The sequence below is a fragment of the Sphaeramia orbicularis genome, chromosome 14 (assembly GCF_902148855.1).
Source record: "Sphaeramia orbicularis chromosome 14, fSphaOr1.1, whole genome shotgun sequence".
Lineage (NCBI taxonomy): Eukaryota > Metazoa > Chordata > Actinopteri > Kurtiformes > Apogonidae > Sphaeramia > Sphaeramia orbicularis.
In genome coordinates, this window is record NC_043970.1 from 6,740,193 (window position 1) to 6,762,070 (window position 21,878).

A 21,878-nucleotide genomic window follows, 5' to 3' on the forward strand; every position below is an offset into this window, starting at 1 on the left:
GTAATGTTACACCCAGATGTGTGTCCCAAATTATACCGTGTGTGTTCTGTGACTGGGGAATGGAAGCAAAACTGTGGAGTGAAAAAAAGATTAGACAGATCTCTGAGCCGAAAAACAACATTTTTCTGTACCATAGTAATATTAGTGTCTCTAGAGAAATTTCTTGGATTTCTGAAGGAAGGTCACGTTGGGTCTCAACCCCAGCCAGGGGTACGCCGTGACAGACGGCCACTGTCCATTTTATCATTGTCAATAGTGTGTGATTGATCGAGAGAGGATAAGAAGCGAACAGAGTATCTTCATGTGAGCTGTGTGGCATCAAACTACACACATAGCATGACTGATTAGTGACACGTCGTGTCAGATCACGTGTCACTCGCCACCATGTGTTATCGCTAGTCGTGGTGATCAATGAGGTGGAGGTCACGTCCGTGACGTCCCCGAAGCTCCTCTGACCCTAGCTGTCCTCCGACAGACCAGGGCGCAAACAGGAATGTGATGTGTTGGTGAAGGATCAGATACCTGATAGAATGTGTCCATGTACCACATGTACAGGCACAGGAGGGTGATGCAGATGACAGCTGACCCTTTGATCACCTCCATCGTCGTCGAATCAGTGTATGTGTGGGGCAGGGGGTCTTCAGTCACTCGCCAGTGACCAGGCAAAGGATAAGTGTATATGAGACGTCACTGGGGTCGTTACCACCGCTAGGTTTCAACCAGTGAGTCTTGTGAGTGTGGGTGCGTGATACAGCTGTGTCCAGCTCCGGTGTCCAGTCGTCCAGTCTACGCTGTCGATCGATGCTCCGGCCCGTCCTCGGCTGCAGCAGTTGGCAGTTCTCCCAGAAACCGCTTACAGTGGATCGCGTGGATCCACATGGCACGTTCAGCAACCTTGACCACTGTGTGCGTCGTCAGGAGCACCTGGAAAGGGCCTCGCCACCTGCGCTGTTTCCAGTGCTTTCGTCTGAAGTCCCGAACCAGGATCCAATCCCCCGGCTGCAGCGGATGAAGCAGCCCCTCTGCAGGAACCGGTAGTGCTGATTTCACCAGTACCTGTACTTGAAATAGTTCAGAGGAGAGTTTTCTACACTAAGACACCATGTCATGCTCCAATAATGATGTCAACCCGGTTAGTTGGGGGGTTTTGATTTTAGGGTGCTATTTTCCCTTTCAATAGCCCCCCCCTGATTGTGGATGGTATGCACAGTGTGTTTTGAGGTCAAAACCTAGCATTTCCCCTAACTCAGTTAGTGCTGTGTTCACAAAGTGGGACCCATCGTCTAATGAGATCCTCTTTGGGATCCCCCAACAAAACAAAACAAAATTTCAGTTACCAAAGCCTTAGCCACTGCAGAGCTGTCTGCATGCTTTGCAGGAAAACATTTATCTAACATTCCTCCCTTAGACACATGATCTACGCCATGTGTCAGCTTAGCAAACCAGGGGAAGAAATGTTTGGGCCGACAAGGTCGTCCATCAGCTGCCTCAAGTGAAACAAAAGACACAAGCCTGTGAAGAAGGACAACAAAGGAGAAGGTCATCAACATACTGTAAAGGAGCAACACCTGGTGGGAGGTCAAGGTGGGACAGCGAGTCGGCCAAAATCGAATTGTAAATGGTTGGGGCCTCGCAATACCCCTGAGACATGCGCGTCCATGTGTACATTTTGTTTCTGAACTGAAACGCGAACCAATATTGGCTATCTGCATGCACGGGAACAGATGTGAACGCGTTCGAAAGGTCAATGACAGAAAAGTGAGATGCAGACGGCGGAATTTGTGATAAAATGTGTGTGGATTTGGGACCGTGGGTATGCGTGGAACCACGGCTTTGTTTACCGCCTGTAGGTCTTGAATAAACCTCCATGTGTCTGGGTCAGGAGGGGTTCGCACTTTTTTCCACAGGAAAAATTGGGGTCCTGACCGGTGAATCAGGACATGGAACTATAATTCCCACATTCAAATAAGCTTAGAACTCGGACTGTTTTTGACATGGCCTGTAATCAGATCGCGGGGTAATGATGACCGGTGGGCAGTTTCGGACGAGACCCACATCATGTGGACCAGTAGCCCAGACACCAGGTGGGATATCAGCCAGTTTGGGTGGCACGGAGACGGGTGAGAGGCCTGTGGGAGATGTAGACATACAGGTGAGCGCTTCATCATTTAACAACTGTACAGTTTTCTGACAGTGAAACACTGATATCATGCTCTGTCTGTATACCCCCAGTCGGGGAGCGAACATGATGGCCGGGTCAGAGGTGGGACACAAATCTGACACCTGCAAGGCCTTTTCCACAAACGGGCCCACGTCTTTCCAATCTGCATGGCATGGTTTGGAAAGAGCAACATACGTGGTGCAGCACCAAGCCTGTAAAAAGAATGTTGATTATCAGTCAGTGACACAGACAATGCACAAAAAAATATGAATCCCAAAACATGTAACCAGTTGTGAGCTTATCAGACTCTGTGTGAAAAAACTTTTCCTCATATGTGGGGTCAGGGCCTCCAGGACTGAAATGAGAAGCACACTATAAATCATTTGGGGGTGAGACATAAGCGCCAGGCTGAAGTCTGCTGTCACTTAGCTCGACCCATTTTTCTGTAATTTGGGGGGAACAGATTTTCCAGTGGTATACAGAATCTGGTAACCCAGCAGCATACCTAACCATTGTGTGTGCGTACACACAATGTGAGTGGAGATCTGTGCCTGCGACTGTGTTTTGTTGAGTTATCGTTAACCCCTCTGGACCCAATTCAAGTTTTACCCCCAATTTGCACATCAAATCCCGCCCACACAAATTAATGGGACAGACGGGTGCGAGTAAAAACAGAATGTTAGAAAGTACATTCTTGTGAAACACATGTCAACGGAACAGTAAAGCTCTCTCTGTCCTGTTTACCACCAGCCGACACAGAAATAATAGTTTTTCCACTCAACTTTAGTGTAGGTGTTAAGTCTACATGTCTGATCACAGAGTATGTAGCTCCACTATCTACTAAAAACGATAACTTAAACCTGCTTATAGTAAGATCAACCACAGGGAGCTTCTGATAGGAGTCAGTACACAGCTGAGCGTGTGTGTGTGTGTGTGTGTGTGTGTGTGTGTGTCACCTCCTCCTCCCTTGGGCAGTGCAGCAGAAGCTGTAGTGGGTGTGGAATCCGTGTCTGGAGACCCGCCCTCCAGGGCCGCGAGCCAATCCCCTGCCCCGTTCCCTCCACGTGGCTGTCTCCGCCCCGCCTTCTCTGTGGGCAGTCCCTTTTCCCATGTCCTGGTTGGCCACAGAGGTGGCCCACCCCTCCACATGTCGGACCACCCCTTTCCGGGTGTAGGTGGGCCTCGAGTGTTCTCCGGTCCCCGCCCACGCTGTTCCCCGGGGGGGGGGGTCGGGCGGACCAGTCCGAAGTGTCTGATGAAAGTGACCCCTGCCCTGCGTCTGGAATCTTCCACTGTCTCATCAGGCCTGTTTCAGGTTTGTCCATGCAGACAGACAGCCTCAGGTGGGAAAAAACGTCCGGCAGAGGCTAGGGGTCATCTGTGCAGCCAGAAGCCGCCTGAGTTCGGACCCAGTGGGTCTGTGTTCATTGCAGAAAGTCCCTCGGATGGATCAGGTAGATGTTTCAGTGAATGTCCATGCCCTGAACACCACAACAGGACCGTCTGGTCCGCTGACTTCCACCATGGGCATTTGTGCAGCTGTGCCAGAAGTCAGTCCTCCCCCCTGCCTGCAGCATCAGCAGCGGGGGTGGAGTCGGGTTGTGTGGAGTCCGGCTCCGGTGGTGGAGAAGGCCGGGGGTCAGCAGACCTGGGGGGGCCTGCTGGGGCCCGTTGATGTTTGGCCAGTTCTGGAATTACGGCTGAGTGTTCCGGGAGGGGGGGGCGGGTTCTCGCGGCGTCTTTGTGGGCAGGCGTCCAGACCCGGACACCAACTTCGCTGCCTGCACAGAAACACAAGGGGGGGGCATATGGTATATGGTAAAGTGGCGGAGCTCAAGCTCCTTGACAATCGAAAATATAACTGTTTAATCTGTATAATCTGTTTTATATCTGTTTTTATAACCAGCAGCATAATTTACCAGATCTTACAGACGTAGCACAGACGTCGCACAAAAATACAAGGGAAGTATAAAGTTATGAATGAAAAGAAGTGGTTTAAATATTCTAACAAATTAGGCATAAAGGGAAAAAAACACAGCTAGATGGTGTCATCTACGGTTACACATGCCTCAGTTTGTTTTTGCTTCATTCACCACATCTCAAAACATTTGTTACAAGGTTCCTATTGTTTAAATTCCCTGACCTTGTTTTTTCTCTCTTTGCCTCCCTTTAACTCATTCAGTTTTTGCACACCCAAAGTTGGCGTTTTAGAAAAAATACCCATGTTTACCCAATAATCAGCACATTCAAGCACAATTTCCCCATATTTTCTTTTTACCCATGGGTTTTGGAATAGGGGCCTCTCTGGCCACACCCCCGTCACTGTGCCCCGGCCGGTTTCCCATTTTTACACTTAGAACGTCTTCTAAGTGGTTTTTGTTCCTTGGCGAACAAAATACTAAAAAACCCTGATTTTTCTTTTCAGTTGTCAGCGAAAAAATCACCTAAAACGCTTTCAAGTTTGTTATAAACTTTACTCTACTGTATTTACATACAGTAGCAACCTTATACGATTTTTCTTTTTGGTTGAAGGCAGGCGAAAAAATCTCCCAAAAACGCCTGTACTCTATTGCATTTGCATACACTAGCAACCTTATACGATTTTCTTTTTGGTTGAAGGCGAAAAAATCTCCCAAAAACGCCTGTACTCTATTGTATTTGCATACAATAGCAACCCTATACGATTTTCTTTTTGGTTGAAGGCGAAAAAATCTCACAAAAATGCCTGTACTCTATTGTATTTGCATACAATAGCAACCCGACTCAGGTCTATATATATATATATATATATATATATATATATACTTACTCTTTTATATATATATATAAACCCGAATCGCACGCCACTATTGTTTCAGTGACGTGCCCAGTGACGTGAGTTTGGAACACAGAGAGTAAAAGGCCCAACACCCCAAACTGTAACTTTCTCACCGTGTGTGGCGTTGAACTCAGTTCCGATTCCAGTGGTGAGACGGGCGGGGCTCGGGGCCGGTCCCCCGTCTGCGGTGTCGTTTTACCACGGGGCTACAGCCGCTTTTTGGCCCGTAGGATGATCAGTCCACCAACCTCCGTTCCCCGCCCGACAGCACACATGGAACCCTGCCGACAACGCCAATTTGTTATGGAAATGTTCAACTGATAACCCACACACAAAGAGGCGGAGAGAAAGTTAGAGTTAAAATAAATAAATGCATTTATTGAGAAGTCAGTCACAGAGAAACTCTGTAAGTGAAGTCTGATTAAACAAGAGAAAACTAAAGATTATATAGAACCAAATCCAACCCCCTCAAACTATGATGTCATTCCTTACGTACATCGTACCACCCCATACTACTCCTTCTCTGCTCTGTGAAGAGGTCATGATGACCTCTCCACTCTAACCTTGCTTGGATCCAATCTGGAGTGCAGGCGCCATTCTCTATCTACACATTCAGACATTTAGGTGTTTGGGTTTTAACTCAAGGCAAGAACTCCGTTCCTGGGTTGGGGGTGTTACAGAGTGGTAACCATCACACATAATGAATAATGACTCAGCATTAAAAGAAGATGTACTAACAGTATAAAATATAAAGAGTATAAAATATAAAAAGTAAATTTTTCCACCACACATGTAATGTACCCTCATGATATGGTATTTCATAATACTGAAAAGCGACAGCAACAGTCTGTCAGTGCTGGCTTGCCACTGCAAAACACTGTGCAGGTCGAATAAAATCATCACTACCTTTCTGTTCTTCACTCCAGGACTGTGAAGACCCCAATCCTCTGATCCGGGCCCTGGCCGTGCGCACCATGGGCTGTATCAGAGTGGACAAGATCACAGAATACTTGTGTGAGCCGCTAAGGAAATGCCTGAAGGATGAAGACCCATATGTAAGGAAGACTGCAGCGGTCTGTGTGGCCAAACTTCATGACATCAATGCCCAGATGGTGGAGGACCAGGGTTTCCTGGACTCACTGAGAGATCTCATTGCCGACTCCAATCCAATGGTAGGTGTTAGATAAAGGTTAGGCTGAACCCTAATTCAACTCTTAGCCCTCCCCCTTACCCCTGCCCTTCTGTTTTGCGCATACACGTGAAGGGGTAGTATTATCCCAATTGTCGATTAAATGGTTCTTGGAAGGGCTAAGGTGGAGGGCTGTATAGCCCTCGAAACAGAGATTTTTCAGGACCACACTGCGAACAGAGGGGTAGGAGAAATTTCCCATAATTTTGTTTGTGTCATTGGCAAGATAAGATAAACACAGCCAAAAAGCGCAGCAGTGTAATGAAAGAAACACACAAATGTATGTATTTTCTTTGTAAACAATTTAATCAGTTGATTGACCATTTAATGCCATTTCAATATGTTACAAACCGCATTTCTGCAGTTTATAGTTGATAGCCGCAAAAAGATAACCAAAGCCCATGTAACAGAGATGGTTACAGCTACTGCATCGTGAATTCTTTCAGAAACAAAGTTTTCTCATCTGTTAATAGGGGCATCAATGACTGCTGATGATGTAACAAGTCGCAAAGGATTGTCCCATTTCATAGGGGAATGTTTCAACCCCTACCCCTTGCAGTTCCGTTTTAAGAGGTAGTGCCAAGGTGCAAGGGCCAAAGAGTAGGGGTAAAGGTGAGGGCTAGGAGGTGTATTGGGATAGGGCCTTAGTCTGCTTCCTGCAGACAGATTAGTTTCCCAATTTTTCGCTGTTTTCCCCAATTAGCCAGGCCAAGTGTGGGTAAAAATGCAACAGAATCCTAAGTATGTTGACCAGGTGGGCTCATTGCCTGTCTTTTACAAACTTTCAGAGAGACTCAGAGTATTTATTTGTGAGTATGTTATTTATGTGTGAACATGCAATACCAAAATTGGCCCACTGCAGTTAACCAATCATTAGCTGAACATGCAATATGGATGCAACACACTGCAGCCTAAGAACACTGAGCTGCCATGTCAGGCACCCAGGGAGCAAATGGGGCATTAAGTGCCTTGCTCAAGGGTACCTAACCTTTAATACATGGAACTTTTGTGTTCATTGATTAATATGTTAACAAAATAACAAATGTTCACAAAACACAGAACAAAATTTACTTCTTTAGCCAAGAGCTAAAGAGCTGTATAATTTTACAATTTTTATAATTCAAGAGGAGAGGGAGTTTAAATTTGGTGTGTGACTTAACATATCACCACATTTTTAAATGCTGTTATGTTTAAATTCAATTCAGTTTTATTTATAGAGCCCAATATCATAACAAAGTCACCTCACAGGGCTTTATAGAAATTGTTGAATTGATAAATAAAAACCCACACACAATGAAAATAAACAGTCAAGTAAGCTGTTAGTAAACAGTCAGTGAAACAAATGGATCAGTGTCCCAGGCATCCCCTGTCCTTAGACTCCTGTTTCTCGGCAAGGAAAACTCCAAACAACCCAGTGGGAAAAAGAGAAACCTCTGGGAGAACCACAGTGAAGGAGAGAACCACTCCCATGGATTGACAGGCTGTAGATGTGACCAGGACTGATGGACATCCATTTGCTGATGTAATTCCAGTCTGTAAGGATGCAGTAGGGTGGGGAGTACATGCAGACTGCTGAGAGGGTACATTTGGTGAGGGTGAAGAAGTCCATCCACACAGGTTAGGGTAACGGAGGAGGTCTGGGGTCACAGGTTAGGACAGGGCACAGATGGGTCACCTCAGGTCCCGTCGTCAATAGGGCTGGTTAAAAAAATCGATTTAATCGATCTTAGATTGGTCTCATTTTAATTTTGCGTAATCGATTAATAGTGGATGAGATCGATTTTTCAGAGCAGGACTGGGAGTATGCAGAACCGCGGGCGGCGCCGTCTTACGAACCCCTGGGGAAGACTTGGTCTCGCTCGCGACAGCTCTTGCGCGGAAAAGACACGGAGGAAGGGTGGGGAAAACCCCTCCGCTGGAGGTCCTACCGGCCTCAAACTCGAACCCGCAGTGTGAAGGAGCGGGCTGCCTGGAGGTTCCCTGAGGCAAGTCGTGGAAGCCGGTCGTTCTTGGAATATTAATTTGGATCCGAACTATCACCTATGGTTGAGTATGGAGTTAGAGGAATAGTAAAACGACAATGTCCGACTGCTATGCCCCCCCCCAGCCCCGCTCCGACCAACAATCACGGAGCACCCTCCCCCCAGTGAGTAGAAGCCACCAGCCATAAAACACAATAAAGATGACGAAGAAGTCCGTTCTGAGCCACTGTAGAAACATGGACATGTCTGTGTCCTGTTCATTATTTAAGAGCAGATTCTGCTACTTACGGCTGAAATGTCATATTTATTTCCTTTCTAATATCAATATTGATACCAGTAGTGATGTCTTGCATGACTGCGGTAGTCAAATAATCAGGTTACAACTCAAAATTGTACTTTTGGTATCACTAAATTACTCTGAATCAGTCAATTAATACTGAATCGAATCAATATTGAATCGATTAATTGATTCAGAACCTTATGAATCGAAATCGAATCGATTATGGAAATTGGCTATGATACCCAGCCCTAGTTGTCAATGGGCTTTAAGCAGCCACATCTGAAACAATAGCCACTCCCCCACAGGGGAGTGGGGAAAAGGGACGCAGGGTGAATAGCAGTGAACAGACTAAGAAAACTAAATATTTTAGATTATTAGTAGTGAAACAAATGAAAGGAATCGGTGTGCTGTACATCCCCCAGCATTATTGCTCCTAGGGCAGCTTAGACTGAACTGTGGGGTTCAGTCTATTTCTAACTAGCCTGGCCATAAGCCTTTTCAAAGAGGAATGTTTTCAGTCTGATCTTAAATGTAGAGACTGTGTCTGCCTCTTCAATATAAGCTGGAAGCTGATTCTATAAGAAAGGAGCTAGGTAACTAAAGGTTCTAGATCCTGCTGTACTTTTAGAGACCCTGGGAACTACCAGTAGACCTGCATTCTGAGAGCGGAGTGTTCTGTTAGGATGGTACGGCACGAGAGCATCTTAAGAAGGGCCCATACCATGGTCTTGTATGTAAGAAGGATTTAAACTTAATTCTAAACTCAACTGGAAGCCAGTGAAATGCTTGTAGCACAGGGGTAATGTGCTCTCTTCTATTAGTTCCTGTTAATATTCTTGCTGCTGCGTTTTGAAAGGGATGTTCTTATTGTTGTGGGACAGGATGCTGTGGCAGTTGAAAATGAATGTGTTTATTAAGTAACCAAGTACATAGTGAAGTATTCAAACTCCGCTATAGCATAACCCCTTGTTTTTAACAGCAAACCCTTTCTGTTCTGATCTTGGATTAACAGCCATCTGGGGGAATATAATGGAAGGCAGCCTTTGACTAAATCTAAAAAATATACAGTAAAGAACTACTCTTACTTTCAGTATTTCCAGCTCCAAGAGGTCAAAAAGCAAAATTTTAACACCAGGAACTTTAATAATTACAGCTCCCTGCTTTTACTTGAAAACTGTACTTGCTCAGGCCAGAAAAAATACTGTCCCACTTATATAAACTCATTGTTTCCAGATAGATACAACTGTTTTAATTCCTATGGAAAAATGGTCCACAGACACAAAATACATATTTTATTAACCACTACAGTATTAAACCATTCACTGAAAACACACTACCACCTCTTGGCAAGGTCATTATTGAAAATGAGAATCAGTTTTCAACCAGCTTACCTGGTTAAATAAAGGTTAAAACCACTCCAAAAACTCTTCCATATTGGCTTCAGTCAAAGCAGTACATGTTCATATTATCAGAACGGGACAAACAAGTAATGTGAACACTATGTATATATTTTTTGTTTTTGTTACCATGGTGCATTATTTTGCACATTTAATTATTTTGTAAATTACCAACGTAAATGTAAGTAGGAGTGGGTGATTGACTACATCTCAGTTAAGTATAAAAAGTGATATGACTGCACAGGGAAAGAAGTAAATTCACGTGTAGCCTTTGAAAAAAATCTCCTTTAACAAAGTCATTTTTAGCACATTTTTAGAAGTAATCTCTGGAGATTCTAGCATGCCTGAAATGTATATGACATACTGTATATGACACTACTGAGGACAGGGATTGTCGCAAATTACTCAAATAACAGTTTTTTCACTGAATATAATCGGTAGTCATGATAAAATGCACTTAAATTGTACAACAGCTGTGAACACAGTCAACAAGGGCAGGATTACTGTAGTTTCTTGTCCATTTTAAATTGTCAGCAGATGATCAAAGATGAGCACTTGTCTTCTTCCAGAAAGTGCCATGTGAAACAGGTGTGATGAATATAGCAAGAGTTGCACATTTTTATGTTAGTGTAAACTGTGTAATCAATGTATCCTCTTAACACCTCCCTCCTTCAGGTTGTGGCGAATGCAGTTGCTGCCCTGTCAGAAATCAGTGAGTCTCACCCCAACAGCAACCTGCTTGACCTGAACCCCCAGAATATCAACAAGCTGCTGACAGCCCTCAACGAATGCACAGAGTGGGGACAAATCTTCATTCTAGACTGTCTGTCCAACTACAACCCCAAGGATGAACGAGAAGCCCAGAGGTAGAGGTCAACACAAACTGGCAACAAAATAAAATTCACTGTGGGAATAAATTCACTACTTTTATAAAGATAAATCCTAGAAAAGCACACATGGCAAACAATCATACTTTATCTGTAATTGTATTAAATATATTTCTGTTGATCAGAAGTGTTGTCTCACAAGTAAAAATCATCATTTAACCAAAAAAATATTTTTTGTGGTGATGCAATTACCGTTGCAATTTTTAAAATGAAAATCTGGTATTTTCCTATTTTTAGCTTATTGGCCGACAGGCCATAAGCTATTGTCATGCGGCATCCATCATCGTCTGACGTCGTCGTCCTCTGTCGTCCTCTGTCGTCCTCTGTCGTCCTCTGTCGTCTGTTACAAAAATTTCAATCGTCTTCTTCTCTGAAACTACAATTCCGATTAACTTCAAACTTGGTATACAGCTTCTTTATGATGATGTCAACGAAAGTTAGTGAAATTATTTGGATCTGGATCTGATTCTGGATTTGGTGCGACTTTGAAAAATTTCCCCATTATAAGAGATAGGAAGTGGATCGATGCAATAACTCAGTAAATATAAATGATATCAAGTGTAAATTTCTACAGTCCAGCCCTGATGGGGAGATGAGCAAAACATAATGGCCACGTGCTGATCAGGATCTTCTTCTGGATCCGGGAACTTACGGAAAATTTAACATGGGTTCTTATGGGGAAAAAATTTAAATTGTCTTTTTCTCCGAAACTATAGTTCTGATTGACTTCAAACTTGGTATACAGCTTCTTTATGATGATGTCAACACAAGGTATTGAAATTATTTCGATCCGGATCTGATTCTTGATTTGGTGCAACTTTGAAAAATTTTCCCGTTATAAGAGATAGGAAGTGGATTGATACAATAAATCAGTAAGTATCACTGATATCAAGTTGGAATTTTAATTTTTTACAGATCTGATTGGAATATGACCAAAACATGGGCTATTTCTGTAATATCATAAATACACATAACTGGGTGATAGTAAATGGCATCTGGATACATTTCCCAAAGCTTTTAATTTGGCTGGTAAGCTACAGGGCCATTGGTCCTATTTTTAATTTACTGACCATGTAGGTGTTAATAAAAGCTCAGTCAATTAAAGGATTATTATTTCAGAACAGAAAACTGAAGAAAACATAACTTTTCATATATCATTAATCCTACATAAAAACAAGCATCTGCAACCACTGTAATTTGTCAGAATACATGGGTTTTATTGGTGAACTGATGTTGCAGAAGACAATGGTGTTACCGTGTTCACTACAAAGAATATGGATGCATCTTAAAAAGACATCTAATGCTGCTGAAATCCTGCAATTTACCTGAATTATTTACATGTATTGATAGGATTAGTGCCACAGTTCTCAAACTGTGGTACATGAGCACCCTCTAGTAGTACGTAGAGTCTGTAAATTTTTTTTTTATATAAAGATGATTTTATGAAGATGCAAAATCATTGCAGTCCTGGCTCCAAACAGGGAAAGTTAGGAGGAGAAATGAGGTGAATGTGTCAGGCAGCCCCGCGCAAGATGACGTTGCCAACAGTGAAAGTTTTAGTGATCCGAACACAAGTGCGAATTGCAATGACAGTGCTACTGAGGCTTCACGGCTCCCTAGGAAATGATGCAGAACTGTAAGGAAATATGACTTGAGTTACATAAAGGTTGGATTTTTTTGGAGTGGAGTTGAGGATGAACTGTTACTGCAGTACTGTACTGATGATTTCTCTCTTTGCTGAGGATGGTTTAATGCTGTGCAGTTGCTTAAAACAGGATTGTTTGACTTAGGGCTGCTCGATTATAGAAAAAAAAAAAAATCACGATTATTTTAGCAATAATTGAAATCACGATTATTAAAAACGATTATTTGTTAACCTTAAAGTTGTTTATTTTTTTTCTTGCAAAACAATGTAAAATATACTCTTTAAACATAAATAAAGCTTTTAACCACTAAAACAAAGTATGTTCACTTTTGTACGAAACAAAAAAACCTTTGAATGCAAATAAGTGTACTGTAAATTCAAGTATGTTTCCTTTTGTAAATAAATAGTGCACTGTAATTAAACTGCTATAGACTTGCCATAGAACTGTAGCAATTAAAAAAAAAAAAAAAAACGTAAAGTGAAAATTATAAATTCAAGTATGTTCAGTGTAGTATGAAACATAGTAAATTCAGTGGCGGGGGTTCCCTTTTGAAAAATTGAGGTAAAAATGGAACATTCTGAGGCTATCTGAGAGGGATAATGTAACTCTAGTGGCCCTCCTACAATTTTTTAAAGCAACCAGTTAGGGCTGCAGCTATCGAATATTTTAGTATTCGAGTATTCTACTGAAAATTCCTTCAATTAATCGAGTAATCAAATAAAACTTATTTTTGCTTGGTTAAAGACCAATTATAAATACACTAGAGGAAATAAGGTATTTCACTTAATAATGAAGGACCAATTGGTTTCCTTTTTATTTATTTTATTTGATAATTAACAGTTTTATTTGTTACATTCATATTGTGCATACGCAACAAAATGTATTTTCTTGACTAGAAACATTTTCAGAGGTAATTGCAAATAGAAATAAAAATAAATAAAATGTAATTACTTTGAACTTAGTATTTCTTGTAAGTATCAAACATATAAGGCATAAATAAATTTAAAAAAAGGCATAAGCATTGCCTTTTTGATGCGCAACTGAACTTTGGCAGCTGTAAGTTTCAGAATTTACAGTTTAGACTTAACAGGAATGTGTTGTGGCATATAAGAGGCAAGAACATTTGAACGGGAACTTGGAACAAGTCCGTATGCATAAATAGTTTTACACATTTGTGCTATATTCAGGAGAATCAAGGCAATGGCTAGCCCACCTTATCTGTCTGTCTCATAATGTATAACCCCCCCCCCCCCCCAACATACACAAACGCGTGCGTCCAGTTAATGGATGATTTGCTACATTTTAGCAAAAAGTAGTTGGATTTTGCCAAAATTCGGCCGTGACAAGGTAAGAGAAAGCTTTCAGCAAGCCATGCACCATTTTGGCCATGCTTTTGGGAAATTAACCGTGCAAATCACGGCTCGCTGCCTAAATCTATGCTTGTGAAAATCGTAATAAACTAGCCACACATTTGACAGTAGCCATAATTAACAGAAACCTAGTCCTCCGCAGGGCTAACGTTATGTTAGTAAGGTATATTGACGTTAATCTCATTGATTTGCACTACGTTAATTCTGTTTTATCTCGGGTCCTCCGTTCCATTCTGGGTGTTTTATGAGAAGATGCTACATCGGAGATGTGATGTTGTTTTATGGAAGGGCCATGTTACAACGGATACATGTCACAGTGTTTACCTTGCTGTTCAGTCTGAAATGCTTCCACACTAACAACATTTTCTGTCTTTTTTATTGTTTTTTTTTGTCTTTCGTCATCATTGCTGTATTGACTTACCTGTCTATGCTCACCTCTTCCATCTTCCCACTGCTTCATCCGAACGCTTCCGCATCCTCTGTCATCTTCCTTTGCGTGAGTAACGTAGGCGCGTTGAGACACATTAAATAGTCTGTGCGAAATGCCGTGCTTTGAGCTTTACAATTAAATAAGCGATTCCTCGAGGCAGAGAATATTCCTCCATCATTTTTTGTAATTGAGGTACTCGAATTACTCAAAGAATCGTTTCACCCCTACAACCAATCGAAGAGTAACTTATTCTTCTGTTGGAAGTGTAATAATGTTGTAAATTTTGGTAAGGGGGAGCAAGCCAAAAGTATAAGGGCGCAGCACCCCTGTTCCCCAGTTAAGAAAAACCCTTGCCATTTCTTTACATACCAAGCTCTTGGGCATTTTCAGAATTTTGTCGCGAAGTGCATTGTGGGAATGGGAATTCCACACAGCAGCATTATGGCTGCAGCAGCAAAAAACACGGAAACAGCTTCACGGGTTGGGTGTTGGTAAACATAATGACTGCTCACCGGTGCCTCTGATTCATGTTTTCATTTCAGTCCGCAAGTGGTCCATTCATTCATCACGATGAAAGCAGAGCTCCACCAAAGAGTCTGCAATCATTGCGGAAGGTTATCTGATGTGTTCTAAGAATTTTGGATATGCGGTAGGGATGCAACGGTACTCTGGGAAAATACCGAACCATTCCGTCCACCCTGCATGGGACAGTCTGCCCTTATGGAAAGCAGGTTTCCGGTTTTGCAGGTGATTTCGCGTTGGCACTTTATATACTGCTTTACAAGCCACTGACTTTGTGTGCCTGTCCAGGCAGGTGAAAGCCCGACCCTGCAACTTAATGTCCAATGGCGGGGGGTTGATTTTATAACTCACAAAGGTTTAAGTCACTCCACTGTCATTTCTCATCTGTGCAGTAACTACACATGCAGTGTAGATGTGGCTGTGGCTTGTACCCCTCTCTCTTTCTCTCTCTCTCTCTCTCTCTCTCTCTCTCTCTCTCTCTCTCTCTCTCTCTTTCTCATCACTGTATGCAGTTGTGACAAACGTTTGGGATTTGTTCTTTGGTCTTGCTGTAGAATGCAGAATGAATGAATGTAGAATGGTAATTTTACCATTCTCATGTAGAATAAGTGTAGAATGTAGGATGAATCAAAGGTTCAGATGAAATTCCACTGAACATGAATGCAGGTCATTTTTGACCCACTTATGGAAGCTTGGGGTAGTAATACAAAAAGTACAATTTCATAAAATCTATAAAAGCTCAGTAAAAAATTTAAAAGGCATTTTGTCAAAAACATGTTTCTTGAGGAATACTTGGAATTTGAAACAATAATTTTTGTTTTACAAAGATATTGCAAGTGAACAAACTGCCTTGGCAGAGGTCTGCGCTCTCCGACTGCTTTTCTAGTTTATTTTGGAACATTCTGCTGTATTTGGCTTCATTCATTCATTACCTGGATGGTGAAATGACAACAAGGTAAGTCAAAATGAAAAAAGAGTAGATACCGTACAGATGGCCAAAAGAAGGATGTATTATATTTGTGAAGACCAGAAACGTGGCGGGGTATTGATTTTATAACTCACAAAGGTTTAAGTCACTCCACTGTCACGTCTCATCTGTGCAGTAACTACACATGCAGTGTAGATGTGGCTGCGGCTTGTACCTCTCTCTCTCTCTCTCTCTCTCTCTCTCTCTCTCTCTCTCTCTCTCTCTCTCTCTATGTATGTGAGCGCACAGTGCGGGGAAGCCCCACCCCTCAGTGAGAGACAGTGAACACCCTATTATGAGGAAATGTGAATGGTAGATAACCGTGATGTTATTATACCACTGCAGGAATTTATTTAATAAAAATAAAAAGGGCACTTTTTGCAGCGAGGCAGAAAAGGGCAGGGGCTCACACTCTTTGGGCCCTATGTGTGCACGTGCCTTTTTGTACTACTGTGTACAAGTAGTCAAGGAATAAGACAGTGTTATATTGTTCAGTACAGAAAGTGTTATTTTATTCAGTACAGTGATATAATTTGTTCCTACTGTGAAATTGAGTTTTTGCTGACAAGCAAAGCAAAAATATAATTTTAGGAGGAAAAAAAAACAGTTCTCTTTAAGCACAAAACACATACTAAAACCAAAACGAAACTGTGGCCCAAAAAACCCGGTACGGATCGTACCGTGGGCTACCTTTACTGTTGCACCTCTAGTCGATGTGCTGTATATTTTCCTGCTGTTTTGTCCTTTGCCAATCACACCTATGCAATAAAGTCTATGCCTCACTGTGTGGAAGAGATTGGAAGAGACTGTAGCATTCTTTTGTTAAAGGCAGCATCAGGCTTGACTTAACTTTCTGAAGTTTGCAAAATAAAATAAATACACTATGTTGCCAAAAGTATTTGCTCACCCATCCAAATAATCAGAATCAGGTGTTCCAATCACTTCCATGGCCACAGGTGTATAAAATCAAGCACCTAGGCATGCAGACTGCTTTTACAAACATTTGTGAAAGAATGGATCGCTCTCAGGAGCTCAGTGAATTCCAGCGTGGAACTGTGATAGGATGCCACCTGTGCAACAAATCCAGTCGTGAAATTTCCTTGGCCCTAAATATTCCACAGTCAACTGTCAGCTGTATTATAAGAAAGTGGAAGTGTTTAGGAACGACAGCAACTCAGCCACGAAGTGGTAGGCCACGTAAACTGACGGAGCGGGGTCAGCAGATGCTGAGGCACATAGTGCGAAGAGGTCGCCAACTTTCTGCAGAGTCAATCGTTACAGACCTCCAAACTTCATGTGGCCTTCAGATTAGCTCAACAACAATGTGCAGAGAGCTTCATGGAATGGGTTTCCATGGCCAAGCAGCTGTATCCAAGCCATACATCACCAAGTGCAATGCAAAGCGCCGGATGCAGTGGTGCAAAGCACGCCGCCACTGGACTGTAGAGCAGTGGAGGCGCGTTCTCTGGAGTGACGAATCACGCTTCTCCATCTGGCAATCTGATGGACGGGTCTGGGTTTGGCAGTTGCCAGGAGAATGATACTTGTTGGACTGCATTGTGCCAAGTGTAAAGTTTGGTGGAGGGGGGATTATGGTGTGGGGTTGTTTTTCAGGAGCTGGGCTTGGCCCCTTAGTTCCAGTGAAAGGAACTGTGAATGCTTCAGCATACCAAGACATTTTGGACAATTCCATGCTCCCAACTTTGTGGGAACAGTTTGGAGCTGGCCCCTTTCTCTTTCAACATGACTGTGCACTAGTGCACAAAGCAAGGTCCATAAAGACATGGATGACAGCGTCTGGTGTGGATGAACTTGACTGGCCTGCACAGAGTCCTGACCTCAACCCCATAGAACACCTTTGGGATGAATTAGAGCGGAGACTGAGAGCCAGGCCTTCTCGTCCAACATCAGAGTGTGACCTCACAAATGCGCTTCTGGAAGAATGGTCAAAAATTCCCATGAGCACACTCCTAAACCTTGTGGACAGCCTTCCCAGAGGAGTTGAAGCTGTTATAGCCGCAAAGGGTGGACCAACGTCATATTGAACCCCATAGACTAGGAATGGGATGTCACTTAAATTCATATGTGAGTCAAGGCAGGTGAGCAAATACTTTTGGCAATATAGTGTATGTACATGTATACAATTATTTATTAAATAACTGTACTCCAGTGCAATAAACAGCTTTACCAGCTTTGTAAAACAACTTGTTTTTTTGTAAATAGGAATTTAACATTCCATTATGTAGCAAAACCTGACAGAATCTATCTCGGTTCACAAATACAGGTAACTTGGTAAACATTTAAACAAGAATATACTTCCCTGTAAATCTAGAAGTATAAACTCGAATAAAACAGATCAGTAAATATAAACCAATAGCTTCAGCTTGATAGGCATTCAAAATAAGCAGAAATCATCTGATTGTAAGTGTTTAGTGCAAATACAATTTAACATCCCCTAAAAAAGCAGCTTAGTAAACAAAATATTCAAACAGAACAACTTTCTGTCAAGACTGTATTATGCCCTTGGATTGATTGGTGCCTACTCAGTAACAGAGAGGGGGTATATTTCAGATTTGGAGATTTTGCTGGGTTGTGGCGTAAGTCACACATCACTCAATGTCAGTGACTTGCTAAAGCAGATTTCTTAACTTTCTCAATCTCAGGCTTAAGCATCACCGGCAGGTTCTTACTCAACTCTTTCCCCACCATTGATGAGATTTTCTGTCAATCTGTGTTTTCACTGTTATAATGTAGTTGGCGCTGTTGTGGATCATGTGAATTACTTTCCTTCATCCAAAAGCAAACAAAGAAGCAGCTTTTCTGGAATAGTGAAGGACCAATTTTCGACCTCAAATCACCAGCATTCCATAGCAACGTATTTAATACCATTCACTTGGAATGGGTGAATGCCGGCTCCATGCCTTAAATATGATTATGGATACAGATTCCGACAAGAAAGAAAGAAAGATAGATAGTGAGATACTGTATTGATCTCCGGGGGGAAATTCAAGACAATTCAAAGTATGATGAAACTTCAGAAGAACTTTTTAAAGACAGTGACGGAGAAAGAGGAAGTGAGGGAGAGGGACACAGGAAACAGAGGGACACGGGTCTGACAGAGATGAGGGAGACAGCAGGGGCTGTGTGGAAATGGATAGACACAGAGACAATCACAGACAGGAGGAAGATACAGGAGACATTTAGTGGACATTCAAGGAGAAGACAGACAACCAGATGTGGGAAAAGACAAAGGATGCCTCGTCTTCACCTTTTAGACAGTGTGAGTTCAGATTATGACTGTGGACACAGAGCAGATTCAACACAGATGTTGTTGTCAGCTCCCTAATGCCACTGGTGACAGAGGTACAAAAAAGGTATGGCTCTGGATGGAATAACAGGCCACTATGGATGAGTCCATTGTTACGATACCTGATCTAGATTTTAATTCTGTATCAGGGCTGATCCTCGATACAAATATCGGATCTGAGCACCCCTAGAAAAATCCACAAATGACACACAACATAATTTTTTTGTCTGGGTTCTTACCAAGGGTTTTTTGACCAAATCCCTGAAGGCAGGGAGTGAATTCCTCTGTAGTCAACACTGTCAAAATGTGACCGGTTTGAGTTGTTTGGGGTTGCTCTATTCAGTCAACTTGAGGAAATGCAGGGTGTTTTTCTCAACTAACAATAGTAGCTGTTAATAAGAGGGAGAATGTAAGGAATTGAACACTGGAAAAATGACTTGGGAACCTTTGCACTTCAACTGTGTGTGTGCGTGCATCTGTGCGTGCGTGCACGTGCAATAGTACACAGCCAAAAACAATGCCACTAACACTTAAACATCAGGTTAACAGTTACACAAAATGCATAAATCAAGTGAAAACTCTGCTTTTAGCGATCAGTCAATCTAAGCTGATTGCTATCAGATGATGATGATTATACTCACCTAGTAAATTTGGTATCTGCTATGAAGACTCATATTCAGTGACAAGCAGGTTAATTTATTTGGAAGTACTGTAGTGGTGGGTTAGCAGTAACATTTGGCTTCTACATTTGCAGGAACTAGACTTCCATACATTTCCTGAAGGAAATGTAACCCGTGTGCTTACCTCTTGCCGGAGCGGTGGACTGTTGCGATGTAAAAGCAAGAAATATCTCTCATTCACTTCTGATGTGAATCTGTGTCAGTTTTTGTGGACTGACGTCACCACAGACTTTCTGTAGACCTGTATTCAGATGAGAAGCCCCTCCCACAGTCTGTGTCAGTCCTGTTAAAGCAGTGTTTAAATTGGCTCCTTTAATTGAATAGTTCCATGTGTATGTGATCCCTGGTGAACTCATTCATTTCATACAGAGAATTTATGGGAAGTTTTTCAGCTTAATTATATTTATATTTAGGGACCAAACTGAAAGGTAAGGCCCTCTCACACAGTGAGAGGCCTTGCCTTGAAGCAAGGCCCTATTGTTTTTCGTTCGTTTTTGTATTATAATTTTTTTTCCCGATGCCACTTTAAACTGGAATTTGACCCCCAAAACATGCTCAAAAACTCACCAAATTTGGCACATATGTCAGGCCTGGCGAAAAATTTGATAAAATGTAAAAATTAACCCCATAAGTGCCCAAATTTGCTCTCTAGCACCACCTTTGTAAAAAAAAAACAAAAAAAAATGGCAACAGCCCTAGTGGCCAAAAGGAATGTCGTAGAGACATGGAACCAGTGCCAAAATGTTTGTTGGATGATGCACTATAAATCATACGCTGACACTCATGACCTATCTCTAACAGGAAGTTCGCAATATGCCTTTCAAAATAAAATTTCTAAAACTAACTCGTATGTCACCGTTTGTTGTATTGACTTCTAAATAGCACCAAAAGATAGAATGACCCCTTCTCAAAAAAGTGATCTCGTAACTTAGTTTTAACTGTCTTAGTTTTTTTTTTAGAAGCCTGGAAAGTTGCGATGTCTGGAACTCATTTTTCACTTTGGACTTTTTCCCCACATGTGAGACATCTATCCATTCATGGGACTCACCACAACTCTCACATGCAAAAGTTTTTGAGATCGGATATACGGTTATTGATTTATTACAATTTCTTTATTTTCATACTTTTTTCACTTTAACCTGCCATTTGACCCCCTTAACATGCTCCAAAACTCACCAAATTTGCCATGTATGTCATGGCTGGTGAACACTTTCATGCAATATCAAAATTAACCCCTTGGGTGCCAAAATGGACTCTGTAGCACCACCTATGTACTAAAAAACACACGAAAACTGCCCTAGCGGTCAGTAGGAATGTCACAGACACATGAAATACATGCCAAAATGTTGGTCTGATTGAGCCTGACAAATCATACACTGACACTCATGAGCTAACTCCAACAGGAAGTTGGCAATCTGCCTTTCAAAGTTACTCTACGTTCCTACGATTACTGCTTATTCATTTCCAGTGTTTTTCACAAAAGTTACACCTCATTAAATTCCCACAAGTCTGCAGAATCCAAAAGTGAAAGAGTTTTTGAGATACGACCTATGGTTATGGAATAATCGCGATTTTTTGAAGAGTACGTTTAGTTTCACTTTTCACAATGAAAAAATCCCTATGTAAGGCTTTGTGGAGAAGCCTTGCTAGTGTCTGAGAATAGACTAGTGGTGAGAGCTGCGGTCTATTGTACAGGAGGCAGCAGGTTTGAATCCCAGGCAAGACAAGGAATTTTTATGTCCTCCACCCCCCCCCACACATTTTAAAACAGGTTTAGCTGCATTGTATTGTGGATATTAGACATTTTGCACACATTACAAAGTACACGGAGTACATTTTGTCAAAATAAAACCCTTATTTAAAAAATAAAAATAATGTCAATGAAATAACTTCGTTTCATTCTTAGGACCAAATGCTCAACTGTTTGTATGATGTTTCTACATTAAAAAGTACTCTTTCTAACAGACACACATGCTCACACAATAGGGTTTTTCCAAAATAATAGCCTTAAATGTGATAAATCATCACTTTTCTGCTAAATTATTCATACAATTTCAATTCATTTTTCAAACTGATTCTGTCACTCACATACAAAACAAATGCACATACACACAGTAGGGTTTCCAAAATCAAAGTCTCATTTAAAGGTGATGGTGGTTTCAGCAGAGGGTCACTGGTGTTCCGTAGGGATGTACGGATGACAGACACAAAAGGGTGGGAGCTGGTATAAGGACGGAGAGGT

The 21,878-nt window shown here is 42.0% G+C and overlaps 1 protein-coding gene across 1 annotated transcript in view; it reads left to right on the top strand.

Moving 5' to 3' along the window:
• Window positions 1–21,878, top strand: part of LOC115432855 (AP-1 complex subunit beta-1-like) — a 114,079-nt gene that overhangs the window by 13,266 nt on the left and 78,935 nt on the right. The window contains 2 exon segments of the mRNA XM_030153908.1: window positions 5,906–6,151; window positions 10,503–10,693. Of these exon segments, the coding sequence (XP_030009768.1) occupies window positions 5,906–6,151; window positions 10,503–10,693 (437 nt within the window).